This window comes from Eptatretus burgeri, chromosome 8, assembly GCF_056783735.1.
Source record: "Eptatretus burgeri isolate ZD-2024b chromosome 8, Ebu_testis_v1, whole genome shotgun sequence".
NCBI lineage: Eukaryota > Metazoa > Chordata > Myxini > Myxiniformes > Myxinidae > Eptatretus > Eptatretus burgeri.
The window spans coordinates 6612402-6637846 of NC_140968.1; the positions used below are offsets into that span (position 1 = coordinate 6612402).

The 25445-nt window shown below is 46.7% G+C and overlaps 2 protein-coding genes across 6 annotated transcripts in view; both read right to left on the reverse strand.

Annotated features, from left to right (window-relative positions):
* The window catches only part of LOC147021003 (fibrillin-2-like), a 305412-nt gene extending 289646 nt beyond the window's left edge, over window positions 1-15766 (reverse strand). Inside the window, exons 1-3 of one of the 4 annotated variants that reach the window (XM_085890782.1) lie at window positions 13817-15766; window positions 12983-13457; window positions 12264-12342 (exon numbers count right to left, since the gene is read on the reverse strand). In XM_085890782.1, the coding sequence (XP_085746908.1) occupies window positions 12264-12342; window positions 12983-13031 (128 nt within the window). In that variant the 5' untranslated portion in view covers window positions 13032-13457; window positions 13817-15766. Of the gene's footprint in view, window positions 1-642; window positions 908-12263; window positions 12343-12982; window positions 13458-13816 lie in introns of those variants that run through there. The other 3 variants (XM_085890784.1, XM_085890783.1, XM_085890785.1) reach the window with 3 other exon arrangements.
* A 2296-nt stretch (window positions 15767-18062) lies between these two features.
* Window positions 18063-25445, reverse strand: part of NSA2 (NSA2 ribosome biogenesis factor) — a 34007-nt gene continuing 26624 nt past the window's right edge. Inside the window, exons 5-7 of one of the 2 annotated variants that reach the window (XM_085890786.1) lie at window positions 22297-22408; window positions 20771-20851; window positions 18063-18241 (exon numbers count right to left, since the gene is read on the reverse strand). In XM_085890786.1, coding sequence (XP_085746912.1) covers window positions 18174-18241; window positions 20771-20851; window positions 22297-22408 — 261 coding nt within the window. In that variant the 3' untranslated portion in view covers window positions 18063-18173. The remainder of the gene's footprint in view (window positions 18242-20770; window positions 20852-22296; window positions 22409-25445) is intronic. The other variant, XM_085890787.1, reaches the window with a different exon arrangement.

Genomic DNA, 25445 nt, shown 5'->3' on the forward strand with positions numbered 1-25445 from the left:
AAGTACGACATAGTCAGTTGTCTGACAAGCAGGACATATGGACGATCCAACTTCCACAACAAACTGAATGTGGACGAGTGGCCAGAAAGATGATGAAAGTCTGGTGCTCCACATACAAATCATGAACCAAATATGGGTTTTCAACAAGGAAAAATATGTAAATAACCACATATAGTGGGAATTCCTCAATCGTACACACAGCTTAGCTCCCCGCTCGGAAAAAAAGCATTTACAGGAAGACGCATCAGCACAGAAGTCGTTTGTGAGAAATATGATCAAGGAACTTCCTCCAACTAATATGAAATTTGAAGAAAAGCCAAACTGTATTTCTGCACATTCCATTTTTGACGTCAATAATGGAGTTTATTGTCGACCGGTTCAAGAAAAGCAGTCTCGACAAATTCACCTAATGATTTGGAAGTCTTAGGAAAACGAGGCGGTGGGGAAGAGACTTCATTTAACGTCATTGGACAGCATGGACGTCAGAACGTCATTTCCAGTCTAGGAAGGCACTCATAGAATGTGACGATACACATTCAGAGAAAAACTTGACCCAGAATGACATTCCGAGCGCAAGACATCCCGCGCGTCCACGTGAGCGTGTGCCTCCAGTCCGACTGAACACAGCGCGTGACAACCCACCTGCCTACTCGGAAACACGTCCTGAAGTTCGCTGTTGAGGAAAGGGAAACGGAGCTTTGTTTTTTTTCTTTTGTCAACACCACTCCCTGCAGTGATGGTGCTCAAGGAGACTTGAGAAAGACCTGCGCAAAGTGCAGCGCGGACGGGTGGCGATGGACCGACTCAAAAACGCATACTTTCCCAGAGTGATTTACGCAGCTACGAAGCCACAGCTGGGAGCCATTCGGAACGCTGCGCTGCTTCATCCCTCCTCCCTCCTCCAAGCCTGCCAAGCCCTTCACTCGCAACTTCTCCTGCCCACGCTTATCCGTGTGTGTGTGTGTGTGTGTGTGTGTGTGTGTGTGTGTGTGTGTGTGTGTGTGTGTGTGTGTGTGTGTGTGTGTGTGTGTGTGTGTGTGTGTGTGTGTGTGTGGTGATGGTTTTGGCTTCTCCGTGGTAAGACAGAGCAAATCTCGTTGTATAACTTTAGTGACTCTGTAGTATTTTGTTTAATGAAGTTGCACAGAACACACTTTCTTGCCATTCTCTCCACTACATCTTCGTGCAGGAAATCTTTGTCTTCTCTTTCCCAAACCCCTCACAACCACCCCCTCCCCCATTACCCCAATCGTTAAAGGTGACAGTGCACCAAAACCTTTCCTGGCAATGTCCCATGCCTCGCAATCCAGTGGCCAATCCTGACTTGCCACTAGACATTGGGGGTAATGAAAACGCCAATCACGGACGGAGAAGCCCCTGTGTAGAGATTCCACCAATGATGGGCGGGGAGCCACGAAGGGGGAGGCGAGCCCAACATAAAGGGAGAGAGCACGGGAGTGCTGAACTGTCATGGTTGGCTTTGTCTGCTTCATCTCTGGGTTCATCTGGCTATCTGTCTGTCGTCTATTCCTTTACCGGAGCGTTTTACAAAGTTCACATCCTATCGCCTTGAAGCCTTTTCATCTTTTGTCTCTTTGACTTTGGTCCTTTAATAATGCAAGTTCTTCAGTCCTTGCACTTCTTTTGAGCTCTGTTCTCATTTCCATTCTGACTCCTCTTGCTTCCGTGACATTGAGCTTTCGCCCCGCTTGGGAGCTTCAGTCTCATCATCACCCGAGCCTTCCTGCCAAAACCCGCTCCGAGCCAGCGATGCGAACAGCATCATTTTCGGGCAAGTGGAGAGACACGGCGGTTCGGCAGCATGCAGAGCGGGGCCAGGGTAGAGCGAGGAGAACTCGGACAAAGACGGACATTTGTGCCAGAATTACCTGGCGGTGCTACCTCAATCGAGCAAGCACAATGTGTAAAGGGGCTTGCTTCATCCCGATCTTTATCTTCTTTTTTCTTTCTCATCTCTCTCCCTTCCATTGGTCGATGTGAGATTGGTGCTATTATTGTGAAGGTGATGAGTGACTGAAAAAGGCATCCGATGACACGAATGACATGTAGGGGACAAGGAATCGTATTTGTACCTTGTAAATAAATGTTCTTGCAAATACATGCTTTGCCTGAATACATCTGGGAATCAGTGTCCAGACTTCTCTCCGTTCCGATTGCAGCGTAAGGCCATTGGGGGTTCAGTGACCAGACGAATTGGGATAGATATATATATATATATATATATATATATATATATATATATATATATATATATATATATATATATATATATATATATATATAACAGCACGTATAAATATATATCAAAGGAAGCAGTGAGTAACCTTGGTTCTGCTCGGCCAATTAATTAAGATCAGTGACATAGCTGCCGACATGATATTCTATCCATGGGGATCATCCTCACTGGGAACGGTTACGTGATATTGGGTGTGGAGATCTGCCTTGAGATAAGTGGAACAAAAGTGTTTGTGGTCTTTGAAGAGTCGCCATCCTTTTGGACGGAGTTATCTTTTTGGAGTTATCCAGAGGTGACGACTATATATTGTTATGAATTCTCGCCCGCGTTTAACCGAATCGCGGCCGTACGCCCACCGGACGAACAATTCAGTCGCGGCTTTCCGGATCAACGCCAAAAATCAGCCACGGATGTGTTCTTAACCACACCACAACCTTGTGCGCACTCCACCCGCGCTACAGGGTCTGATCGCCAAATCTTTGATTTACCTAATTATTCGCGCGGGTAGATTACCGAGAGATTGAACCTCAACGGGACCGCTTGGAAACGAGCCGCTTAAGCAGCTCGCTTCCTTTTGGGATAAGCGAGCGGTGTATTATTGCGCAGTCCCGTTGGACCCGATCACTTTACCGGCTATTTAAAACGAACTATATTCCGAGAGCAAGATGGCAGTTCAATTGGGGAAAGAGGACACAACGAACGGGTTAACATTTGAACAAGCACATTTATTACACACGTATGCAGTCAGGTATTCATGCAAGAAAAGCACATATTCAAGCATGCACACATGCAATTATACAGCCAACGAAAACAATGCAAAGGAACTCCGACCGTTTATTTATTCTTTACACACTTATCAGTTCTACTTCACGGACTCGGCGCCACAACTTTCATAAAAAGAAAAGCGAGGAAAAACCCCCTCAAAGACAAGGGGGTAGACTAGACCTCTCAGCGTCTTTATGACATGGAGCTTTGAGGATCGAGGGAGCTCCACGAGGCCGCGCAGGTTACCTTCACCTCGCAGGGGTGACCCGCGACGTTCCGTCCTCACGGCAGCTAGCGTAACCGCGGATCGGCCGTGGCCTGGTGATTCGGGCCCCAGCCGGCAACGCCTGAGAGGAACGAACGGGTCTTTGCTCTTTCTGAGTTGATGCTCTCTTTCGGAACCCGTCCGTCCCTCAGCGATGCTCGGACCGTTCCAAAGACCGATCACCTCAGACCGTTCAGTGCTGGTTGGCGAGCTCTCTACGGCTCTCTCCACGTCCCGCACACGAACACGCAGCTCCGCGCGGCACAACAGGCTTGGCCGTGCTCCCCGCTCGTGTCTCCTCCGCTCTCCTCAGCTTCTCCACCAACTGCAGGCTCCAGGTGCTCCGAACCCCGACAGACACTCCACCGACTGAACGTGCTTGGCGTTCCGCTCGCCCTTTTATCGGGCCCAAGAGACGAGATCTGATCTCCGCACTCTCACCTCTGACCCCCACTGGCTCCGCCCCTCTCGCTCTCTTGATCCAAATTCCGAGGCGAAGCTTGCACAGAGCAGACGTCGCGCGAAGACAGCGACCCTGCGCGGTGAGCGGACGTGCTTGAAATCACCGACTTGCGCGACGAGGAAATCCCCGCGTCTGCCTGCAGCGATGCGGACTCGCCGTGGCTGGCGCCACGATGGCGTCGTTTCGGAAATGAAGGTGAGGTGACACTGTTCGTGTTGATTTATCGGGGGAGATGTGGTTTCGGAGATGGTGAGGAGATGTCGTTGTTGTGAAGGCGGTGTGGAGAGCGTGGTTGGTGGTTGGCGCTGTGGAGGAGGTGGTTGGTGGTTGGCGTGGTGAAGAAGGTGGTTGGTGGTTGGCATGGTGAAGAAGGTGGTTGGCATGGTGGAGAAGGTGGTTGGTGGTTGGCGTGGTGGAGAAGGTGGTTGGTGGTTGGCGTGGTGGAAAAGGTGGTTGGTCCAAAATAACGATAGTAAAAGAAAAACAGCAACCTCAAAGATCACAGCCCGGGTGACACGAATACTTCTCTTTAGACAACGGTGGGGAAATCTATCTGAACACAGACTTATCGGCATAACTGAACTAAGGACCTATATGGTGCTCTGCGAATTTCCACAGCCGTAACACTACCCCCTCCCCTTTTTACAGACTCGTCCCGAGTCGTCGAATTTTCTTGTGCCATCATGTGTAAGTTTCCCCTCGTACATTTTATCTTCAGATCCCTGAGTGCGACATTTAGTGTATTCGTGTCCCAAAAATAAATAACCTACGGGCTGAGTAACTAAGTAAACAAACTCACTCATACAGATGACTTAAATAAATTGCCGGCACTATGACATGCAGGGGGAAGCAAAACCATGTACAATATACCTTAACCTTACAAATTTTACATTATACCATGGCCCAGAGCTGATGGACTCTGTGGGGAAAAAGGGCACATAGCAATGTCAGCGGTATTTTGAGGGTGAGCGCCACCGCAGCTGAAGGTCGGATGTCTTCGGGGCCTGTTCAAAAGGCCCCGTTGTCTGTCACAAAAACCTTTTCAAGTCTTCAGCTGCTGAAGGCAACTCACCCTAACCCGGCGGCTATGCGCCATCCCACAGGCCATTCTTCAAGCAGGGAGCCAGGCTGCTCACACGCAGTCTCTGGCTCGTGAAACAAATGCAGGGGACAGGGAATGTGGCCGGCTGCACCAAGGCAGTCCTCGGCCTCCCCCTTGAATGAGCGCAGTGAACACAAACGGTGCACAGGTGCACAAATGCAGTCTCCTTGTGCAGCTGCCTGCAAGGCAGTCCCTGCAGAACACTGGATGGAACTGACGCAAGCAAATGAGCGGATGGTTGGATGGATGGATACACACGGTGCACGGGCTGTTCAATGCAGTCCTGTGGTGTGGCTGCCCACAGGGCAGTCCCTGCAGCTCGCGCGATGATCTTGGCACACATGGTGATGGAGAAATGGGGCAAATGCAACAAAAGGACTAGCGGGCATGGGGCAAGGCAGAGGCAGGCAGACAAGGCATGGCAAGGCAAGGCCGGCACAGGCCGTTGTAGCAAAAACAAGCCGGCAGGTGAAGCTGGCCGGCACAGGCCTTGTAGTAAAAACAGGCCGGCAGGTGAAGCTGGCCGGCACAGGCCTTGTTGTAAAAACAGGCCGGCAGGTGAAGCTGGCCGGCACAGACCTTGTAATAAAAACAGGCCGGCAGGTGAAGCTGACCGGCACAGGCCTTGTAGTAAAAACAGGCCGGCAGGTGAAGCTGACCGGCACAGGCCTTGTAGTAAAAACAGGCTGGCAGGTGAAGCTGACCGGCACAGGCCTTGTAGTAAAAACAGGCCGGCAGGTGATGCTGACCGGCACAGGCCTTGCAGCAGGTGTGTGGAGGGAGTGCGGTGGTGCTGGCCACTCGGAAGGCAGGCTCGGACCTACCCTACTGTCTCCCTCCCAACCTATTGCCTTTGCCTGTGTCTGTCGATACCCACTCCCCTTATTTTGCAAAACAAATTTAGCCCCAACTTATTTTTTTGTTTTCTTTTATTTTTATTTCCCCTTCTATCAATCATCTCCCTTACCCCCTTTATCGTCTTTGTCCGGCTAACCTATTCTGTTACCGAGCCTACTCCCAACCCCTACTTTCCCTTCCTGGAGGGGAATAAAGGAGAGGGGCGTTCCCTTACCCAAGGTGAGTCCAGCAGCCCACAATGAGAGCGAAGGGATGGATGGTGCGGAGGGGTACACTTCCTAATCTACCCTAACATTTATGAATCTTAAACTACCCCGGGGCTTTCCAAAAGCGCCTCTCGCTTAAACTGCTGGTTCTAACAACCAAGATTCCCGTCGCCTGTGTTGGTGTCCTCACAATTTTGGGCCTCGCCCTCCAATTTTCCCTCGTGCCCTCGCACGGTTTCGTGGCTGGGAAGTGTGGCTCCCTTGGCAGGAACTACCCTCTGCCGATTCTCCAACTATGGCACCCCCGGGCCCTGCAACTGCCTCCGAGCCGACCAGCTCCCTAAACACTGGGGAGTGCCCTCCATGGCTAGTCCCCTGGAATGCTCATGTGGCAGGCTGGCGCCCCAGGACCCTTCCCTGGGTGCCCCTGCCCAATGCACTGACCAGGCGGCCAATGGCGCCCCAGGCCCCGCATCATGCGGGCCCACCCGTGGCCACTACACTACGCCGGCCCCCATGGACCCTTGGCCTACCGCGGCCGACTCGCCCGGGGTACCCACTAAGCGATACTCACCATTCGCAGCCACGCTCCCAGCCCGTCAACAGGGCTCTTGCACCCCTCGAAACTGGTTTCGAGCCTACGTTCGCACCAACAGCAAAAGGACCTCCATTTTGTCAATTTGACTGACCCACTAACTACCTTTACACTGACCCCGGGGTCCTTTGGGTGGGAATCACTCATCGCACCATGTATTCCACATTCACTCCAGACACACAGGCTCGCTTGGCCTCACTCACTCACCAAGTACATTTTCCATTCTCTTCTCACACATCGCTGATCACTGCCATTCTTCTTGCTAAATTCCCTATCTACTTTTTGCTCCCTCATCATCCCTTACAATATAGCACGTTCCATCTAATCTACGTAGCTAAGCTACGTCCCCACTACACATTCAATGTCTGTCTCTGTTCTCAAATTCAAAAAAAATCCATTTCCCATCCTAAATCGAAACTGAATCCCTCCACCTAATCCATTCCACGGGCTCCATGAGGACTTATCCCTGCCCCATGAAGCCGGTCTAACCAACACCAACTCATCCCCCTGACTAGTTCCATTCCTGTGCCCAGGCAGGGGGTCTTCCACCCCTTGCCCAGGGAATCCTGTTCACCCAAAGCGAGGCTTGCTTTTTTTTTCATGCGCTCACCAGCACAGCAACTCGCAACCTGCGCTATTTCCCCGTGACATCATGGCAGCTGTTTGCGCACCTCGTCCCTCATCGGACGGTACCATCCGGCAGAGATTTCCCTTCCTGCCGGATTCCAACCATGCAGCCACGACGTCACCCTGCGCATTAAAAACAAGCCTCGCGTTTCGAGGGGTTCCCCACGCGAACGCATGTGTTCTACTCATCGGAGCTTTACAAACGCGCTCACGTGGAGAACCCGTCCGGTCAAAATCCATATCCCAGCCGAGCAGGCTCCAGGCGCTCCAAACCCCGACAGACACTCCACCGACTGAACGTGCCTGGCGTTCCGCTCACCCTTTTATTGGGCCCGAGAGACGAGATCTGATCTCCGCACTCTCACCTCTGACCCCACTGTCTCCGCCCCTCTCGCTCTCTTGATCCGAATTCCGAGGCGAAGCTTGCACAGAGCAGACGTGCGCGAAGACAGCAACCCTGTGCGGCGAGCGGACGTGTGCGAAATAACCGACGTGCGCGGCAAGGAAACCCCCGCGTCTGCCTGCAGCGATGCAGACTCGCCGTGGCTGGCGCCAAGATGGCGTCGTTTCGGAAATGAAGGTGAGGCGACGTTGTTCATGTTGATTTATCGGGGGAGATGTGGTTAAGGAGATGGTGAGGAGATGTCGTTGTTGTGAAGGCGGTGTGGAGAGGGTGGTTGGTGGTTGGTGGTTGGCGTTGTGGAGGAGGTGGTTGGTGGTTGGCGTGGTGGAGAAGGTGGTTGGCATGGTGGAGAAGGTGGTTGGTGGTTGGCGTGGTGGAGAAGGTGGTTGGTGGTTGGTCCAAAATAACGACAGTAAAAGAAAAACGGCTACCTCAAAGATCACAGCCCGGGTGACACGAATACTTCCCTTTGGACAATGGTGGGGAAATCTATCTGAAAACAGACTTATCGGCATAACTGAACTAAGGACTTATATGGTGCTCTGCGAATTTCCACAGCCGTAACAATATATATACATATATATATATATATATATATATATATATATATATATATATATATATATATATATATATATATATATATATATATATATATATCCTCAAGGTTAATAATGCATAAAATAGAGCAGTTATTCCTTGAAGTAAATGTCTCGCATGAGTGTAAAGTAATTAATTGTGATATTGGATATGCGTCACTTCCTGTAAATGTCCAGTTAAATGGCATCGACACCAAAGCAGCATCCAGTGGTGAGTGAGAGGAGAGGTGCCCCATGCATCACGAATGATGCATGATCCCAATGATTCCAACAAAAAAAAGGCGAATTAAGACCCCAGAGAGGGAGAGCAGGCTGACCAAGGATGAACCTTGATAAATGATAATTCAATCACGCCATTAATTATCTTAAAAAGGGGTGTTTTAATTAAACCAATCACCCAATCTTCAATCGTGAACTTCCTTGAAGTTTTCTTAGTATACAAGCAAAGTTTGTCTGATCGGTTTCATGGTATTGGAGTTATGGATGAGACGCACACGTTGACTGACTGACATTTATGAGAATAGTACTAAAGATCGATGAAATTTTGAATCTGGGTTCTTTTTGAATTTTTTATTTTATTTTAATAAGGCTCACATGGCTGCACTTGCATGGGTTTGAGGGTGGAGGAGGAGCAGCTGAAATCCAAGGCCCGGTGGCTTAAAGCATTTGTAAGGAAAGATTTGAGGATTTACTTCAATATTTACTCAGGTTTCCCTTTAAGGACATCCTTAATTTGAGGATCACTCTGTATTCAAACAAATATTCCTTGAGTTTTACTTTTTAAAGCTTCCTTAAACTCAAGGAACCCTCCCTTTTTATTACTCCGTGTTCAGGTTATTTAGATACTAATTAAATTGATACCAACGATGACCCCAGGGCAAAATGGTCAACTGCATACATAATAAATAGATTGAAAGCGGCGTGTTACTCGGTCGATAACTCGTCAGTCCTGCGTCGTAGAGACACGTGTGGGGCCTCGTTGGACTCGGGGGAGTTCTGGTTTTCCCTGTGGACCCACAGCTTACCAAAATTGAGGGATTCCATAGAATCATACACTATTTATACTTACAGTGTTCTCATTAAACATGAAAGTAGTTCAACAACACACGTAAAAGCCTGGCGTTGGCTTCGCGGTTCAGGTGGAGGCTTGGGATCCTAGAATCCTGAGTTCGAGCCCCGTTTCCCCTGCTGAATTAACACCAGGGGGTTGACTCAGCCCGTCATTCTTCCGAGGTCGGCAAAATGAGTACCAGTGTGTACTGGTAATAGGGGCACTGCATCAGCGGCATTACCGTGCCCCAAACCAATGATGCAACCAGCAGCTAAAAAGGCTGCACAAAATGGGAACAACACACGTCACACAACTATACAATATATTTTCTCTCTTGTGCTTGAGAAAAGCCTCGACAAGTGCTTCTGTACCTTCCTGAAGCCAGTTTGTGGATCGCTTCACCGCCATGCTGCTTTCGGACACCTCTTCCTATCCCCAATCTTATTGGTTGCATAGCAACGGCTCCTCAGCATTTCCTCATCCAAAAGGTCATCCAAACTTGAGGATTTCCTCAGGGTTGTCTATGCAACAGCCCTCAAGGAAATCCTTTGCAAAGGAATTACAGTGCACCTTAAGGATGAGGGAATTTTATGTAACCAGGCCCGAATCTTAACCCAGTTCCTCCTGATGACTCCATCTTTGCCTTTTTCTCATTAGGGTTCCTTATGACGACTCCAATGCAGTATTGGGTCTTCCATTTGATTTGAATTTGTTTTAATTATAAAGAGGAGGGCATGGGTCACGTGTCTGATCAAAGTGGGCTTGTATCAAAGCGGAGGGGGGGGGTGTATCACTCCCCCCCCACCCCACCCTGCTGAACACACCAGGTGGGCCCTCATATGTAACTTAAGTGACTTTTTAGAGAAGATACTCCAACTTTAGTTTTGTATATAGCGAGTGGGACCGACATTTTTGTTCCCCGCGCCATCCCGACAAAGACAGTGCCGGTGCACTCTCTGATAAAAAATAAATAAATAAAATTATACGATGAGCTGCCGTGACCACGTGCGATGGGTCTCGGTATCAAGCTGGATGCGTCCATGCTTCTTCAATAAGTAGTTGAACGAAACTATTTTGTTTCCTAATACACCCAATATAACACGTTTCCATGAAAGTGGTCCAAAGTGACGTCAAGGGAACACAAACAACAAACTCTGTGCTGCCTAAAGATCTTAGGGCTTCTGCTTCTTCTTCTTCTTATTATTATTATTACAGGCTACAATTATTCCCACGTTCTTGCAGGGTTGCCCGGGGAAGCTTTGGCCCAAGTCTTTCACAAACCAGCTGCTTAGGCTTGATGTTCGATTGAGGTTCGGACAGGAATTTGGAATTTGTTCAGGGTGCCGGCGATAGCTCGCCGACTCTTCGCGAAGGACACCATGGGATCTTTAACATCTGCCAACTAATTCCGGCAGAAGGGACGCCAAGTTGTACGTCCATTCAAGGGACGGCACAGGCATTGAGGAATCAACCTGCGTGTGAAAGTGCGTTTCCCTGTCGTTCCGTTAATATAACACCAGGTGGGGTTGACTCAGCCCATCATGAGCACCAGCTTACTGGAAAGAATGAGCCATTCGAGTATCCTGCGTCAAGAGTGGTGACCCATCCACAAGGACCGTGCCCCCTCGCCAATGGAACACGAGCTCGTGCTTCTTCTTCTTCTTCTTTTGATGTTGAAGAAGATGCGTCCACACATACAGTCCTTTAAACAGAACTAGACAACCCAGGAACCCAGTTGTGACAGCGGTTGATGAAAAAACAAATCATTTCAAGAAGAAGAAAAAAAAGAGACAGCTCCATCGAACTACACCTCTAAGGTTGTTTGCATTGATCAAATTTTCCCGAAGAGTTCTTGACTGAATCGGGAATTGATTTTTGAATAATTTTTTTCGTTGCCCGATTTGAACGAAACTTGATACTGCACACCGCAGGAGAATGGTGAGTAAGGTGGGCCGACAATTTTTGCACTATCGTGTTGGCTGTATTTAGGGAACATACAAACATACAAAAATACATATATACAAGATGAGAGTTTTAGTAATATATAGAAGATATATAGATAAATTAATACTTGGATTTGACCTTCACCACATAGGGTGAGCACGCAGCGACAACCACACCGAACGAGGGACCTGGAGGGACCATTTTAATGCTAACAACCTCGTGCGTCGGTGTTTACTCGGAACAAGTTCAATTTAGACTCCACATCTGGCCTTGGCTTTCCAGATATTAATACAGACGTTTGAAATGAGGTCCAAGCTGCGTGTAATTCCCCACGACCTGCGTCCTGAAAGGTCAAACATCCCTCCTATATGAAATCCCCCATCTCTCGCAACACACCCACCACCGCTGACGCCCCTCCCGCCAGCGAGTTCGCATGGCGAAACCATTATTTATGAAGTTGATCGAAGACCAGTTGTACTCGTATTAAAAACGCTAATTTGGAAGCCTTGATAAGCCGGTCTTGCCAAATGGTCCAAACACGAAAGCGACGAAGCACGTGGTACGACTGAGCTCAGCACACGTGGAGGGGTCACCCCGGCGCAATGACCATCCAGCGAGCATAGCACCCCATGATGGCCAAAAACAACTCCGGATGTGAACCCCGCCCTGGGAGCTGAAGCATGGGCACGTTGTGCATTTTTCATGTTACCCCAAAAAAAATAACCACATCATCTGTTTATTACGCACGCAAATAGAGCAGAGATTCATATGAGGGCGTAATTGTACGAAGCAGCAAACTTCAGGATTATACTCCGAATCAACCATCGGATTACTGAAACTCCCGACATACCAGCACACGTTGAAGCTTACAACTAGTGGTAACCTCGACTCGTGGTATTGGCTTAACGGTGAAGGTGGCACGCCTGAGATCTTCGGATCTGCAGTTCGAGCCCCTTCTTCCGTTAAATTAACACCAGGTGGGTTGACTCGGCAGGTTATCGCTTCCGAAGTCGGCAGGAGTACCAGCTTACTGGTAGCAGAGACACTGCATCAGCGGCACAGCCGCAATAACAGAAAATGATGCAACTAGCAGCACCAGGCTGCATACGAAACAATAACAACATGTACCTGTGCATGTAGTCTCGCTTGTCAGCTCTCAAACATCTCCAAATGTTCCTTGTATAAAATACTACACATGATGTGTGTTCTGGTGGAAAAAGGGGAAACGAGAAAACAAATAAATTTGCACAGGAACAGGATCTTAATATTTAAACCTTGCGGAGTGCAGACTGTGATTGTGATCTGTGTTGGCTCGATACGAGCCCTGGACCACCAGGGTTTACATTTACGAGTCCTGGACACTTTACCTGCTGTAAAGTGAAAAAAATCCATAACATACGTAATCGGTTCTTTCATCGTTTCGTTGTCCCCGACAAACATGAGGAGGGAAATTCCTTCAGCCAAATCGATCTCGTGCTGTGTGTCTCTCTGTGTCTGTCTCTGTCTCTGTCTCACCGTCTGTGTGTGTCTCTGTGCAGGTGAGTTCAAGTGGATCAAGTGTTTGTTTAAAATATATAAATCATAATTGTGGGCCCAGCAATGGGAAACAAATTGTACGATTCCCTTTACTGGACCCACACTTGAACATCGTGCAAATGACCTGTGGAATCGAGCAATTTGAGAACGACCCTTCAAAATGCAATTAAAACATTAACTGAATAGAACAGCACTCTTCGACGTCGACCGATATTCCTTTGCCCCCATTATTATATCATCATATCATATACCATTTTAACCAAGTTTAAGTTAAATCCCATAAGCTATTCTCAAGTATCACATTTTTTTACCTGACATGACCTCCGACCTCTGCTTCTTGGTTGTTCCTTCGGCTACCATCTTCTCAAGGTCCCAATGTGCCTTTTGAAAATTAGGCCATTGTGTGCCGGTACCCTGACCAAAATGGCACACTCTTGCAAAGAAAGGGAGAGTGAAACACAGCTGAGTGTTTTGCTACACTAAAAGCAGAACATTAGATAATCGTGGAAAGTTGAAAAATATCAAAGAGAAAAATAAATATGTGGTGTAACATGTTTGGGTGGTGGTACTGCTGTTCAGCTGATGCAATGCCCTCTGCTGGTTAGTGCAGGAATTTGTAATTTGTTAATGATGCCGGTGATGGCTCGCCTGCTCTTCGCGAAGGACACCTTGGAATCTTTAACGTCCAGCAACGAATGCCGGCAGACAGGACGTCCGTTTAACGTCCATCCGAGGGACGGCACGCACGTCGATGAATCACCCTGCCCGTGAGAGAATGGCGCACACCTGAAACGGCAAGTCCACAGGTAATTATTCAGAAACACCTTTGTAACCACAGGATGACCAAATACATTTCCGAGAAAAAAAAAAAAAAAAACACAAAACCTAAAACAACAACTTCTCAACAAGTGTGGTGAGAAAATTGTTTTCTATCCTCAGACTCAGATAAACAGAAGTGAACTTGTGTGCAGTTTATCTTTGAACACTGGAGAGCTTATCAATGTTGTTTCAGAAATAAGAGCGTCCACAGATGACATCTCTAAAGATGACGACGTCGAACTCATCGAGACTTCTACACAAGTGCTATATCATGCTGCCATCGTTCACAGTAAAAGGTTTCGGAGACATCCAGGAAGGAGACTCACCCTGTTAATATCGTGGATCCAACGATGGAAAAGTCCAGAGAACTGGTTCCTGATGACATGAAAACGTTTCCAAAGTGGTTGATTCAGCATCAAAAGCACTTTGACGAACATGATGATGAAGATGAAGTTTCTAGCATTGATATGAAAAGTACGAAGCGTTGCTCAAGTCACTGTCACCGTCTAACATGGTTAGAGGCAAAGAGATCATCAGGATGCTCAACCATCATGGGCGTAGTGAAAGCTACTGGGAATGCGAGCAAATCGAAACCAGCTCAGCCATTGGCAGAGCTGAAACGTTTGAGCACAAAGGTAGTTATGAGCCGACTGCTGCAGAAAATGTTCCTTTTCTTGAGGACACCTCTCGTGGCAAGGATTCTGTTCACGAGATGAGCATTGCCTTCTATACATTTGTTTTGTATGCAGCCTGTGGCTGATGGTTGCATCATTGCTGGGAGTGCAGCTGTGCCGCTCGTTTCCAATAAGCTAGTGCAGTACTCATTTTGCTGACCTTGGAAGGATGACAGCCCGAGTCAACCCACCTGGTGTTAAATAACGGAATGACAGGAGCTCAAACTCAGACCCTAAGATCTTAAGCTCGCCACCTTAACCATAAAGCACAACAGACTTATTGCCGTCTATTTGACAGGACGTGCTTTGTCTCCAGATAAGCTGGTTCATCATCCTCCATTTGTTAAACTTGTTCTTTGAAGGGGACAGATACCAAGTTAATGGAATACAACATATGATAATGGAAGAAAGTATATCCAACAATAATCAAGGTTTGAGCCGATTTTTTTTTTCATGCAGTCTCTTCTAGAACGGGAAATGCTACGTGGACTTGATGTGGCTTGGGTTGGATTTTTTTTTTTTTTGCAAGAAACACCTCAACTTAAATGCTGGAAGTGGTTGCAATGAATGGCAGACAAAGTACCAGGTTGGAGTGGATTAAATATGCTAGTGTCAAGCACATACATACAGCCAACTCGTATAGGCCTCCCTCCAATGATCCCAGCATCTGTAAAGGATGTTGGAACAGTTTACACAATGTCTGAAAAGCTTCGTGAAGACTTTTACACAAGACCTTAGCCAAAAGAACCACGTCATCACTTGTTGAAGACCTTTAAAAGCAGCAGCTAAGTAAATTAAATGGGCGGTTTCTCAACATCTGGACCACCTATTCAGCCGCTAGGTTGGAGTCCACAGGGCCACGAACCTCCTCGGTGTTATCAGGAAGCATAAGACCGATTCCAGACAAGAGGAAATATGGTTGGAGAGAGGTGTGTGGATCCTGTGTCGTTTCCAAGATAACTCGCCCAACTCACCACAATGGGAGTGTCAGGGCTGGAAGCACTTGAGCAACGTTGTTGGGACATCTTTATAGTGAGTGGTTGTGTAATGAGGGTTGCCACCTCTCAAAATAAAATTACATTGATGGGTCAGAAGAAGAATCAACTCCGAGAAGAATTGCAGCAAGTCGAAGTCGACATAAGTCGCGTTGACCATATGAAATCTTGACGAGGAACTGTCATGGCTCATCCGAAGTGTCTAACCGCTCTTCAACTCATGTCGGTCAAAAGCAAGTGATCGGCCTTCTTTATTTCATGCCTGGAAAGAGCATGTTGAAATGGTCTGGCTTTCGATTGATTATAGACTCAGTGACGGGCTTTCTAATCGGAACCTTCATCTGGAAATGTTGAATGACTTGCTCGACTATGATGCTACATATGATTATTGGAAAGACTTAAGAAGGGGAGCTGTGTACATGCCTGATGTGAAGATACTTCAATCAACAGCACCCAAGGTGCATAAAGCTTTGACCGAGGATGGCCTTCGTACAATCTGCTCAACAACTTATTATGCTTGCCTCCACACTATTTGGTATAATCCGGCATGGGAATAAGAGCTACAAGAAGAGACTGAAAATTGTTTAAAATTCTTAAATTGTTTCTACCTTTACAAGGAAATCAGATACAGGTGGAGGCCATTCAGCCCATCATGCCTGTGCGAACACCATCCTAATTTAACAACACAAGATCCAAGGAAGAAAATGCAAATATATTAAAAATATATAGATATTTTAATCTCTATTTTTTTAAGTTTTGGTAATTTTTTCTTCTTCTTCCCCTCAGAGGAGGGGGCATGGGCTTGGTTAAAAAAAAAAAAATCAACCACAGAACCCCCCCCTTGACAAGACCCCCACCAACAGCACTCCATACACAATCACTCATCAATACTCAAACTACCTAAAAGTCTTATCAACATCCCCATATCCCTCTAACTCCAAAACTTCCACGTACCTATCTAATCCTAATTTAAACTTATCTACTTTTTCTGCTGTCACCACCTTTCCAGGGAGACCATTCCATTCATTAACTACTCTCTGAGTAAAAGTCCCTTGCCTTACTACCATCTTAACTCTCCTCTTCTTTACTCTCAAGCAATGGCCCCCTGATCCTATCACTGTCCATTCTGTTGAATAATTATTCATCTTCACTTATTTTATCTCCACCTTTCACATCTCTATCATATCTCCTCGTAACCGCCTCCTTTCCAGTGTATGAAGCCCCGTCTCATTCAGCCGCTCATCATAGCTGAGTCAAGCGAGGCCCGGAATCAATCCAGCAGCCCTGCAATGAACCTTCTCCAACGTATCTATGTCATTCCCAAGTTGTGCTGACCGAAACTGCACACAATATTCTCGATGTGGCCGTCACTAAATTCCTGTACAATGATAACACCACCTCTTTTGATGCTTAAGACCTTAAATAATTAACGATGCTCAAGACATTTCAGATGAATCTATTCATTATTTGTTTAAAAAAAATAAAATAAAAATAAACTCCGAAAAATCACTCGAAAAACCGAATGATCAAATGCATGGATATACCTGATCATCTGAAATTAGGGAAGGGTATGGGTATGGGTACGGGGGGCCATTGGGTGCACCGCAGGTCCTCCCGATACCCACCTCGATAATTATCATACTGACACTTGACTGATAACCCCAAGGAATAGCGCTTTCACATTAAATAGTCAACACGTTGCCGCCAGAAGTAGTAAATGGAATCGTTTTTTGGCCTCTTTTTTTCAGTTATCAAATGTGATCCACCGTGGCCTTTAAAAACGATAATTAGAATCTGCTTTTTGGTACATTTGGAACGTACCCCCTCCCCCCATCCCATTTTGACCCCCTATGATCCCCAGTCCCAAACCCATGGCATAAACCAGCGGTCAAATCCATAAAAGTGTTCTATTTGACAAAAGTCCCTAATTCCAAACAAAGTAATTCCTTAAATCGACTTACATTTTAAATGTTTAATTTGTGGTTTTTTCAACGAATTAAATGTTGGAATAAATCAGCAATTTAAAAATAAATAAATAAATAAATCTATCCAACAGTTCTGTGACAACTTGTAACTGCCCCAATTATTATTCCCACTTTATTGTAGGGTCAGCCATGGAGTTTATATTTTTTGGCCCAAGTCTTTCACAAACCAGCTGGCAAGGACTGAGACAAAAAAAACGATTTGGACAGGAATTCCTAATCTGTTCACTGTGCCAGCGATGACTCGCCTCCTCTTCACGAAAGATAAATTGGGATCTTCAACGTCCACCAATGACCAGTGTTGGCAGACGAGTCGTCCGGCTTAACGTCCTTCCACTGCACGGTGCACACTGATGGGTCATCCTGCATGCGAAACACCAGGTGACGAGAGCTCAAGAGTGTGTGCATTCTTCTCGACTATCCTGCCAGCCGCGTCCCATACTAGTTGTAGGACATATTTATTAAAAAATAATAATAATAATAATAATACTAACAACAAAGTACCTGTCATTATTGCACATGCCTGGTGTTGGCTTAATGGCTGGAGTGGTGGGTTTGGCATCTGAGGATCCTGAGTTCAAATCTCACTCTACTGTTGAATTAATACAAGGTGGGGTTGACTCAGCCTGGCATCCTTCTGAGATCGGCAAAATGAGTGCCAGCATGCTGGTATCCTGTGTCAGATTGGCAACCCGTCCAGGATTGTGCCCAATAGCCCACAGGAGACTGCTTAGGCAGCACCAACGCTCTGCACAGAGTATGGTCCCAATGGATGGATGGATGGATGGATGGATGGATTATTGCACGGTCACAAAACAATGGAACCATTTGAAATGTGCTCACTGATCCAAAGCCAACCTTTAGTCGTCTTTTTTCATCTGTTCCCCCCAAAAAGTGCACGGAATAACAACACGAGGTACATTTTGAAAAGGCAGTAAATGTCAAAACATTTATTTATTCAACATTAATCACATTCCGATATGCACATAAGCTTGAACGTCTTGTTTAATCAGCCCATCCTGAGTAACGGAATCAGACGAGTAGGACGGCGTTGATGCAGCCATCATTCTCCGGGTTGTTGGTGACCTGCGCGTATTTCCCTGTGGAAGACACACGTCGTGCTGAGTTTTAGATTCGCGTCTCCAAAGCCAAATCCAAACACAATGAGCCTTTTTATATTAGCATGAGGAATCAATGGAATGACAAAAAAAAAAAAAGGAAAAATAAAGCGAAGTCGATGACGCGCCATCACAAACCCCAACACTCTGGACCTGAAGTAAAGTTCAAAGATGGTAAAAAGTTCCACTAGGAACGACCCAATATCAAATTTCAAGCTGAAAATGCTTCCCCCCCCCTTATTATTTAAATTTATTAATTTTTAATAACTTAAAAATCCAAAGGACAGCGTACATGGACCCCGGGGTTTACGAGGTCGAAAGACGAGGTGTTGCTCTTTTAAAACCGAGGATTCCCATCTCGAACCTTAAACGCATCAACTGATTCAGAACCTTGAGGCAAGAATGAATTCACGAACTATGAGGGGTGTTTAAAGAAAGTTCGAGGAACAGGTTATTGATTGGTATCCTGGAGCAATGTGTGGGGTTTTGTTTTCCCCATAAAAACTTAACGCACTTGTTATATGCTGTTCGCAGCATTAGTCCGGATGTCGTTTCAGACTATAATCCGGAGGGGTTTTCATACAATTGTGGATCGAAGGAAAATACATAAATCAATCAAGCATCCATGTTTCATCAATTCATTTTTAATGTGAAGGTGGTAGCATGAAGCTATTTATGCAAACACAGCAATGCATACAGGCCGTGTTTGGTGAAGATACACATTCATTCTACAAAACATAAAAAAAACTTACAGCTCCGTGGGGGACCGACGGATATTTTGAATCCCAAAATCTAAGGAATTAGGGGAGGGAGGCTGTGACCCCCTTTCCAGGGGAGATACGGCCATGGGGAGCACAACTTCAGGTTAAGGAATGGTCACGATTCCGCATGGCCAGTTTGGTCTGGATCCGGTCATCGGTTTCTGAGAAGAAGATTTTTGAATGAAATTCCAATATTTGGGGCAAAACCCTCGCTTTGCCGCCCCCCCCCTTTAAATGGACGGATCCGGATGGGGAGCACAACCCCATGAGACCTCACTGTCATGATGCATATCACCAAATTTGGTTGGGATCGCTCAAGTAATTGTGGAGATGATGTTTTAGTGAAAATCAGGGATTCGGGGAGGGGGCCCGTGGCCCCCTTTCCGGGGAAGATACGGTCATGAGCAGCACAACTTCAGGTTAGGGCATGGCCCCGATGCCTCATGGCGAGTTTGGTCTGGATCTGTCTGGCGGTTTCTGAGAAGATTTTTGAATAAAATACCAATACGCGAGGCAACCCCCCCTCCCCCCCCCCTTTCACCCCTTCATAAGGAGTGCATCTGGATGGGGAGCAGGACCCCATGAGATCTTGCTGTCCTGATGCATCTTACCAAATTAGTTCCATAATTGGTCAGGTAGTTTGTGAGAAGACGTTTTAGTGAAATTTTAACTGACGTACGTACGCACGGACACCGGAACCCACTCTACGAGCTCATTACGGAGAAATAACCCAAGAATGGATGGCCGATTTAATCTGGAAAGGGGATGTATTCAAATTTGTGTGAACATTTCGATATATTGAAGGAAATTTACGACACGGCCCCCGAGAGACACAAGCATGGAGGTTGTTCCTTTGAAACTCGCATCTCAGCTGTTTAGCCTGGGCTCCAATCCCGACCGAGCTATAAAACAAAACCCGTGTTTCAAACGCAGGAGTGATTCACCAACGTTTGTGAAGACCCTCGGATGGATGTTAAATGATCGTCCCGTCTGTCAGCATTCGTTGGAGGACGTTAAAGATCCCAGTATCCTTCACGAAGAGTCGGCGAGCTATCACCAGCACCCTGAACAAATTCCAAATTCCTGCTCTAACCAGCAGAGGGCATTGCATCGGCAGCACAGCTGCACCCTCAGCCAGTGATGCTACCACCCCACAACCTTGTGCCGCATTCTTACTCGTGGGGGGGGGGCAGTTGCGTCTCAGCACGCACGAGGTTATAAGGGCCTGTGTTGCACAGATCACCATTCATGACTGTGGCCTCGAGCAGATCATGTCCCCACCCCCACAAACCTACATTCATCCGGCACAGATCATCGAAAGGCTGAATTTAGCAAGCGTAATGGATACGACATCGAAAAATTAAAAGGTTTGCGCGTCTCGGATTCATTCATCTCGTGAAGAGAACTTTCGAACACCCTTTGTAGCATCAAGCTGAGAAAGTCACAGTGACCTTTTCAAGGAGATTCAAGTCGTGAAGCTCGTAAATGTTGTGCTCAAGCGGGTGAAAGACCACCAACTCAGAACGTCGAGGAGATGCAAAAACAAACTGGCAACTCACATCAGGAGATCCTTCTCTCAGTGACATGGCAAATATTGATCCTCAACCAACAGATGACCCCACAAGAGCACATCAAAGGCCATCGATCACAAAGACCAAAATGGGATGCTGTTCAACGACCAAAACAAAGACCAAACGAGTACAAGCCAAGTTGTTCAAAGATTCGATTTAACCGCAACGTTCCACCTTACCCCACACCACTTTGCCTCCCTGCGTCACAAGACCCAACTCGCTGACGTTCACCTCGATGACGGTTCCTTTTGTGATGACGCCTGCAACGAAAGGCCATCCAAGGAGGAAACAAAACATTATTGCTCAGCCGCCACAATGTGGCAAAATTGAGGATCGTGCACGACAGACATTTTACACCATGCCCCACATTAGACTTGCGACTTGGCAATTCGAAAAAAAATATTTGCAAGGCACGAAGCGTTCTCCACAATCAAATCCAAATCCGAATCCGAATGACAAGATAACGGGGGGGGGGGGGGGACAAAAACTACATCTGGTTGAAATTTCCGCTCTGTAAACTCACATAGCAACAAAGTTTCATTTTGTACACAAGTCATTCCGGAAAGCTTCACTTATTCTCGCCAAGTTGTATTACGCCACACGATGTCAGCGAGAGGGTGTCCAATTGGCTCATCACAAGAGGTTGGACCAATCCCGTGAAGGTTTGAGCATCTTTGATCAGATATCTTCGACGAAGCAAAGGAAGAGTCAACTTGTCAACAACAGCAATTATCGTGGTCTTTGTGATAAAAATAATAATAATAATAATTGGGACTTGCAAAGGCCATGTAAAAAATATGCGCCTCAAGGATGTACAGGAACCTCCGTGGATAAAACTTTAATCCTTTGGCCGATAAAAAAAAAAAAATATGGAGCTTCGGCACAATGGCTAAACTTTAAAAACAGCAAGTGAAACAAGCAGCAACTGTCACACTTGCTTACCGTCCTCTACTGAAGTAAGAGATTCCACGACACCAATGGTTAAGACCATTGTGAACTACATTCCGGCAAAACACTCCTCTGGGTACAAGTGAAACAACAGCTCTCTCCACCCAAAAAAAAAAAAAAAAAAAAAAAAAAAACCAGAAACACAAATTTAGGATTGTTTGCTCACCATGTGAACTTTATCCATTTGTAAACCCGGTGCGTTGTGGTCTCGTGGGAAGGACAATGGAAAGGCATCTTAAACGAATCTCGACTATGCACACACATAAATAAATAAACTAGAAGGGCACTCGGTCGCGCGCATACCTCCGTGAACATATCTGGCCCAAATACATGTTCGAAACGTCATGCTTCGTGTCGTTTTTGGCCCCATCTCTCAATGGTGAAGAATCACTTTCAAAATTAAATAATTCTCGCATCCAGATCCTCATTTGGATCTTCATCAAAATCGAATCAATTATTACTTGCCACACAGCCAACATGCCCACCAAGTTTCATCCGAATCAGTCGACGACTTTACGAGATATCCTGCTCACAAGCAAACGCACAAACAGAGACAAACAGACAGGGGTTTAAAAAAAAAACAAAAACACAACCTCCGTCCACCTTCAGTCGCGGAGTCACAAATGCACCAACCCGCCTCACCTTCTTTGGTCCATACGTGACTGACATTACATGTGGTCGACTCAATTATCTCAGAGCATGTACCAAACGGTGGCACTGTGAAAAATACTCCATAAAACATAAAGATCAATCTCACCAAGGGAAGTGTACATGGGAGAGGAGGGGTTCTTCTTCACTCCCAGTATCGGCAGACAGAACGTCGCCTTCAGCTCCGGGTGAGTAATGTGCGCCTTCTTGAACCGGAGAGCCTGGGTGGACGGTCGGAGGTACGAAGCGTTGAGATGCGAACGGAAACGCCTCGGAGTTCAACAACAAGCAGCATTCAATTAAAATAAAATCAATCAACGACGATCATTGTAACTTGTATCCATGCGTAATTTGATTAATGACCATTCAAATGGTTTTCAGCCCGACTCAGACAACAGCTCCAAACTGACCGCTTCGGTGGGACTGCAAAATAATCATCGGTGGGCCTGCAAATTCAAGGGTAATGTCAAACCTTCAGATACATTTCACCAGAATCATGGCACAAGGATTTTGGTCGAACATGGCACGAACTAACGGCAAGGTAATAAATTAACAATTTGGTGCAACGAGCAGCAAAGTTAATTAAAACATAAATAAATAAACATCTGTCAAAACATGCAAAAATTAAAGAATACTTGATGTATTGCGAGGCTGACGCAAAATTAAATTCCGTGCCGTCAAGCACGCGTGGGAAGCTTCCATGCCACCGACAAAATATTCTGAATCCAAACATGTGGTCAAAGCACTAAATTAATTAACCTTCAGCAGAAGACAACCTAATTGAGGCGGCCTGAGCAGGTGTTCGTGGAGACGCACAAAGCACCATCAGACGAAGCACGGCACGACGACGCCGAGGACAAAGCTTCGTACAGTAACGCAAGGCACACGTGTGGCGCCTCCCTGTGGAAACCCACCCGTCACAGACCAGCTTCAGGTTGAACGCCAAGAATGAGGACAAAGCAACGTATCTTTATTTATTTATTTATTTTAAGGTACGAAGGATAGGAAAGGTAAACAAATGCGGCAATCGCACAAGTTTATCTCAAGGCCGAGATGCGTCGTGTCACGTCATCGAGGATTGTGATCTTTGTGAGGCCATCGGCCCCACGATTTTAATCTTCATGGGTCGGTAACTCAAGGTACATTTGTGCGGCACTGCACCCATTTGAAAATCAACAAGGTGCGGACAAATGGTCAGTTGCCAGAAAAAAGTATTTTTTTGAAAAATTAAAAATAAAAACAGCCAACAACAGCACTCGGTAGTGTGCATACCTCCGCCAGGCTAAACGGTTCACATTTTGTATCCCATCGACCGGCTCGATCTGCGTCCAGACCCGACCCAAATTCTAATCAGCTCGTCCTTGCGACGCATCCCACCATGGATGGATTGGCAAGACCTGCACCTCATCGACGAGCCTAAACTCCCGAGTTCCTTTGGTAGCGGATGTTGGAGACGGGGTTACAACTCACAAATGGTTTTTCGACACATATCCCAGATCTCAACACCGTCCAATTAGCATCCAACTTCACGCTGTTGAGCAGGCAGAAATCACATCCCCGACCCACGTATGTGGTCACCACCCCACACAACTTCAAGAAGGTAGACGGTAAGCACTTCTTGATAAACCCATTGTATTGTGAAATTGGTGAAAAAAACCCAGAAAGCTGTGACAAATTTATGTCGAGAGTATGGAAAACCTCAAGGAAAAGCATCCCTCGAGGATTCCACACTGAATATGTACCCTGCCTTCCCTCAGATTCAGCCAACATCTACGTTTCATCGAAGAAGTATGAAGATGGTCCCTTTGCTGCTGATATTACTGCGACTGGAGAAGTTCTAAAAGTGGCCATTTCCACTGAGAGACACCAGTCTTGGCAGTCTCTGATTGAATCTGTGGACATAACAACCAGCAGCAAGAAGGTTTGGGTTACTCTTTGCCAGATTAATGAGGACTCAAAGGAGGCGACTTCACTCCAGACAGTCGGGTCTACAACTAACCAAGAGGCCTACCAACTCCAACTTAAATGGGAAAGGTGGCAAGCCCACGATGAAGCGAAGCTTCAGCAGTGCCCTGAAGATACCTCTGCTAACCCACAACTTTGCCAGGCATTCACAATGAAAAAAACCGGATGCTACCATCACGTCAACACAGCCAAGGTGGGCAAATCTGCTGGTCTCGATGACATCATGATGAAAGATCAAACACTTTCGCCGAGCTGCAAGAGAGTGGACCACTGGCTATGTTCAATACCTGCGTGTGGCGATGTCATATCCCAAAGAATTGGTGTCGTGCTCAACGCACAGGTTGAAACGTCAACGCACAAACAGACTGCGAACGCGACCTTTGCCCCAGACCACGAAACATCTCTTGAGCTGTGGCATGCTGCATGGAACAGGTACGGCAAATGATCCGGCAGAGGCTAACGATGCAGCGTTAGATTGTGCTCGACAACGGCAGACAGTGGTGTGGCGACACAAAATGAGGATGGATTTCAGGAAGGTGTCATCACAGGTGCTCTGTCCGTGAAACTCTCAGCTGCCTCGGACGCTGTGAACCATCGCTGACTATGACAGAAACTGCTTGAAATTACAGATAAGTCGTGAATACCTTGGTGAACACGAGTTTTCGTCCAATTGTCTGGAAAAAAGGAGCCAATGGCGCAGGCAAAAAGAACTGCCTTCCTTAAGGTAGCATCCTGCCTCCCATTCCGTTTAACAGCTCCGTCAATTGCCAGCCTATCCATCCCCAGATCAGGAGCTTTACCTCTGCAGATGGCCTGTGCATCACAACACAGAAGAATGAGTTCCCTGAATTGCAATCGACTCTCCCGAAGGCCCTGACCAACTTATCGTCCAATGAAAAGAACCATCTGAGAGCCAATCACTCCGAAACTCATGTTTATGCCTTCCACTTGAAGAATGAACATGCAAATTGAAGGCTGGAGATTCTGTGGAATGGAACCAGACGAGAACGCTGTGAAAATCCAGTCCATCTTGGTGTGACCCCTGACCATTCTTTGACCCACAAAGCGCACACACATCGATAAGCTGAAAGCAAAAGCCAGCACCGAAAATGCTCTTCTCAGCAAACTGGGCAACTCGAAGTGGGGAGCCAACCCCACAACCATCTGATTGACTGCACTGGCCCTGTGTTTCTCCGTGGCTGAAAATGCCTGTGCGGTTTAGAAACGGTCAACCCATGCAAAGAAGATCGACACAGTGCTCAACTCAAGCTGTGGCTGTGTCAGCGGATGTCT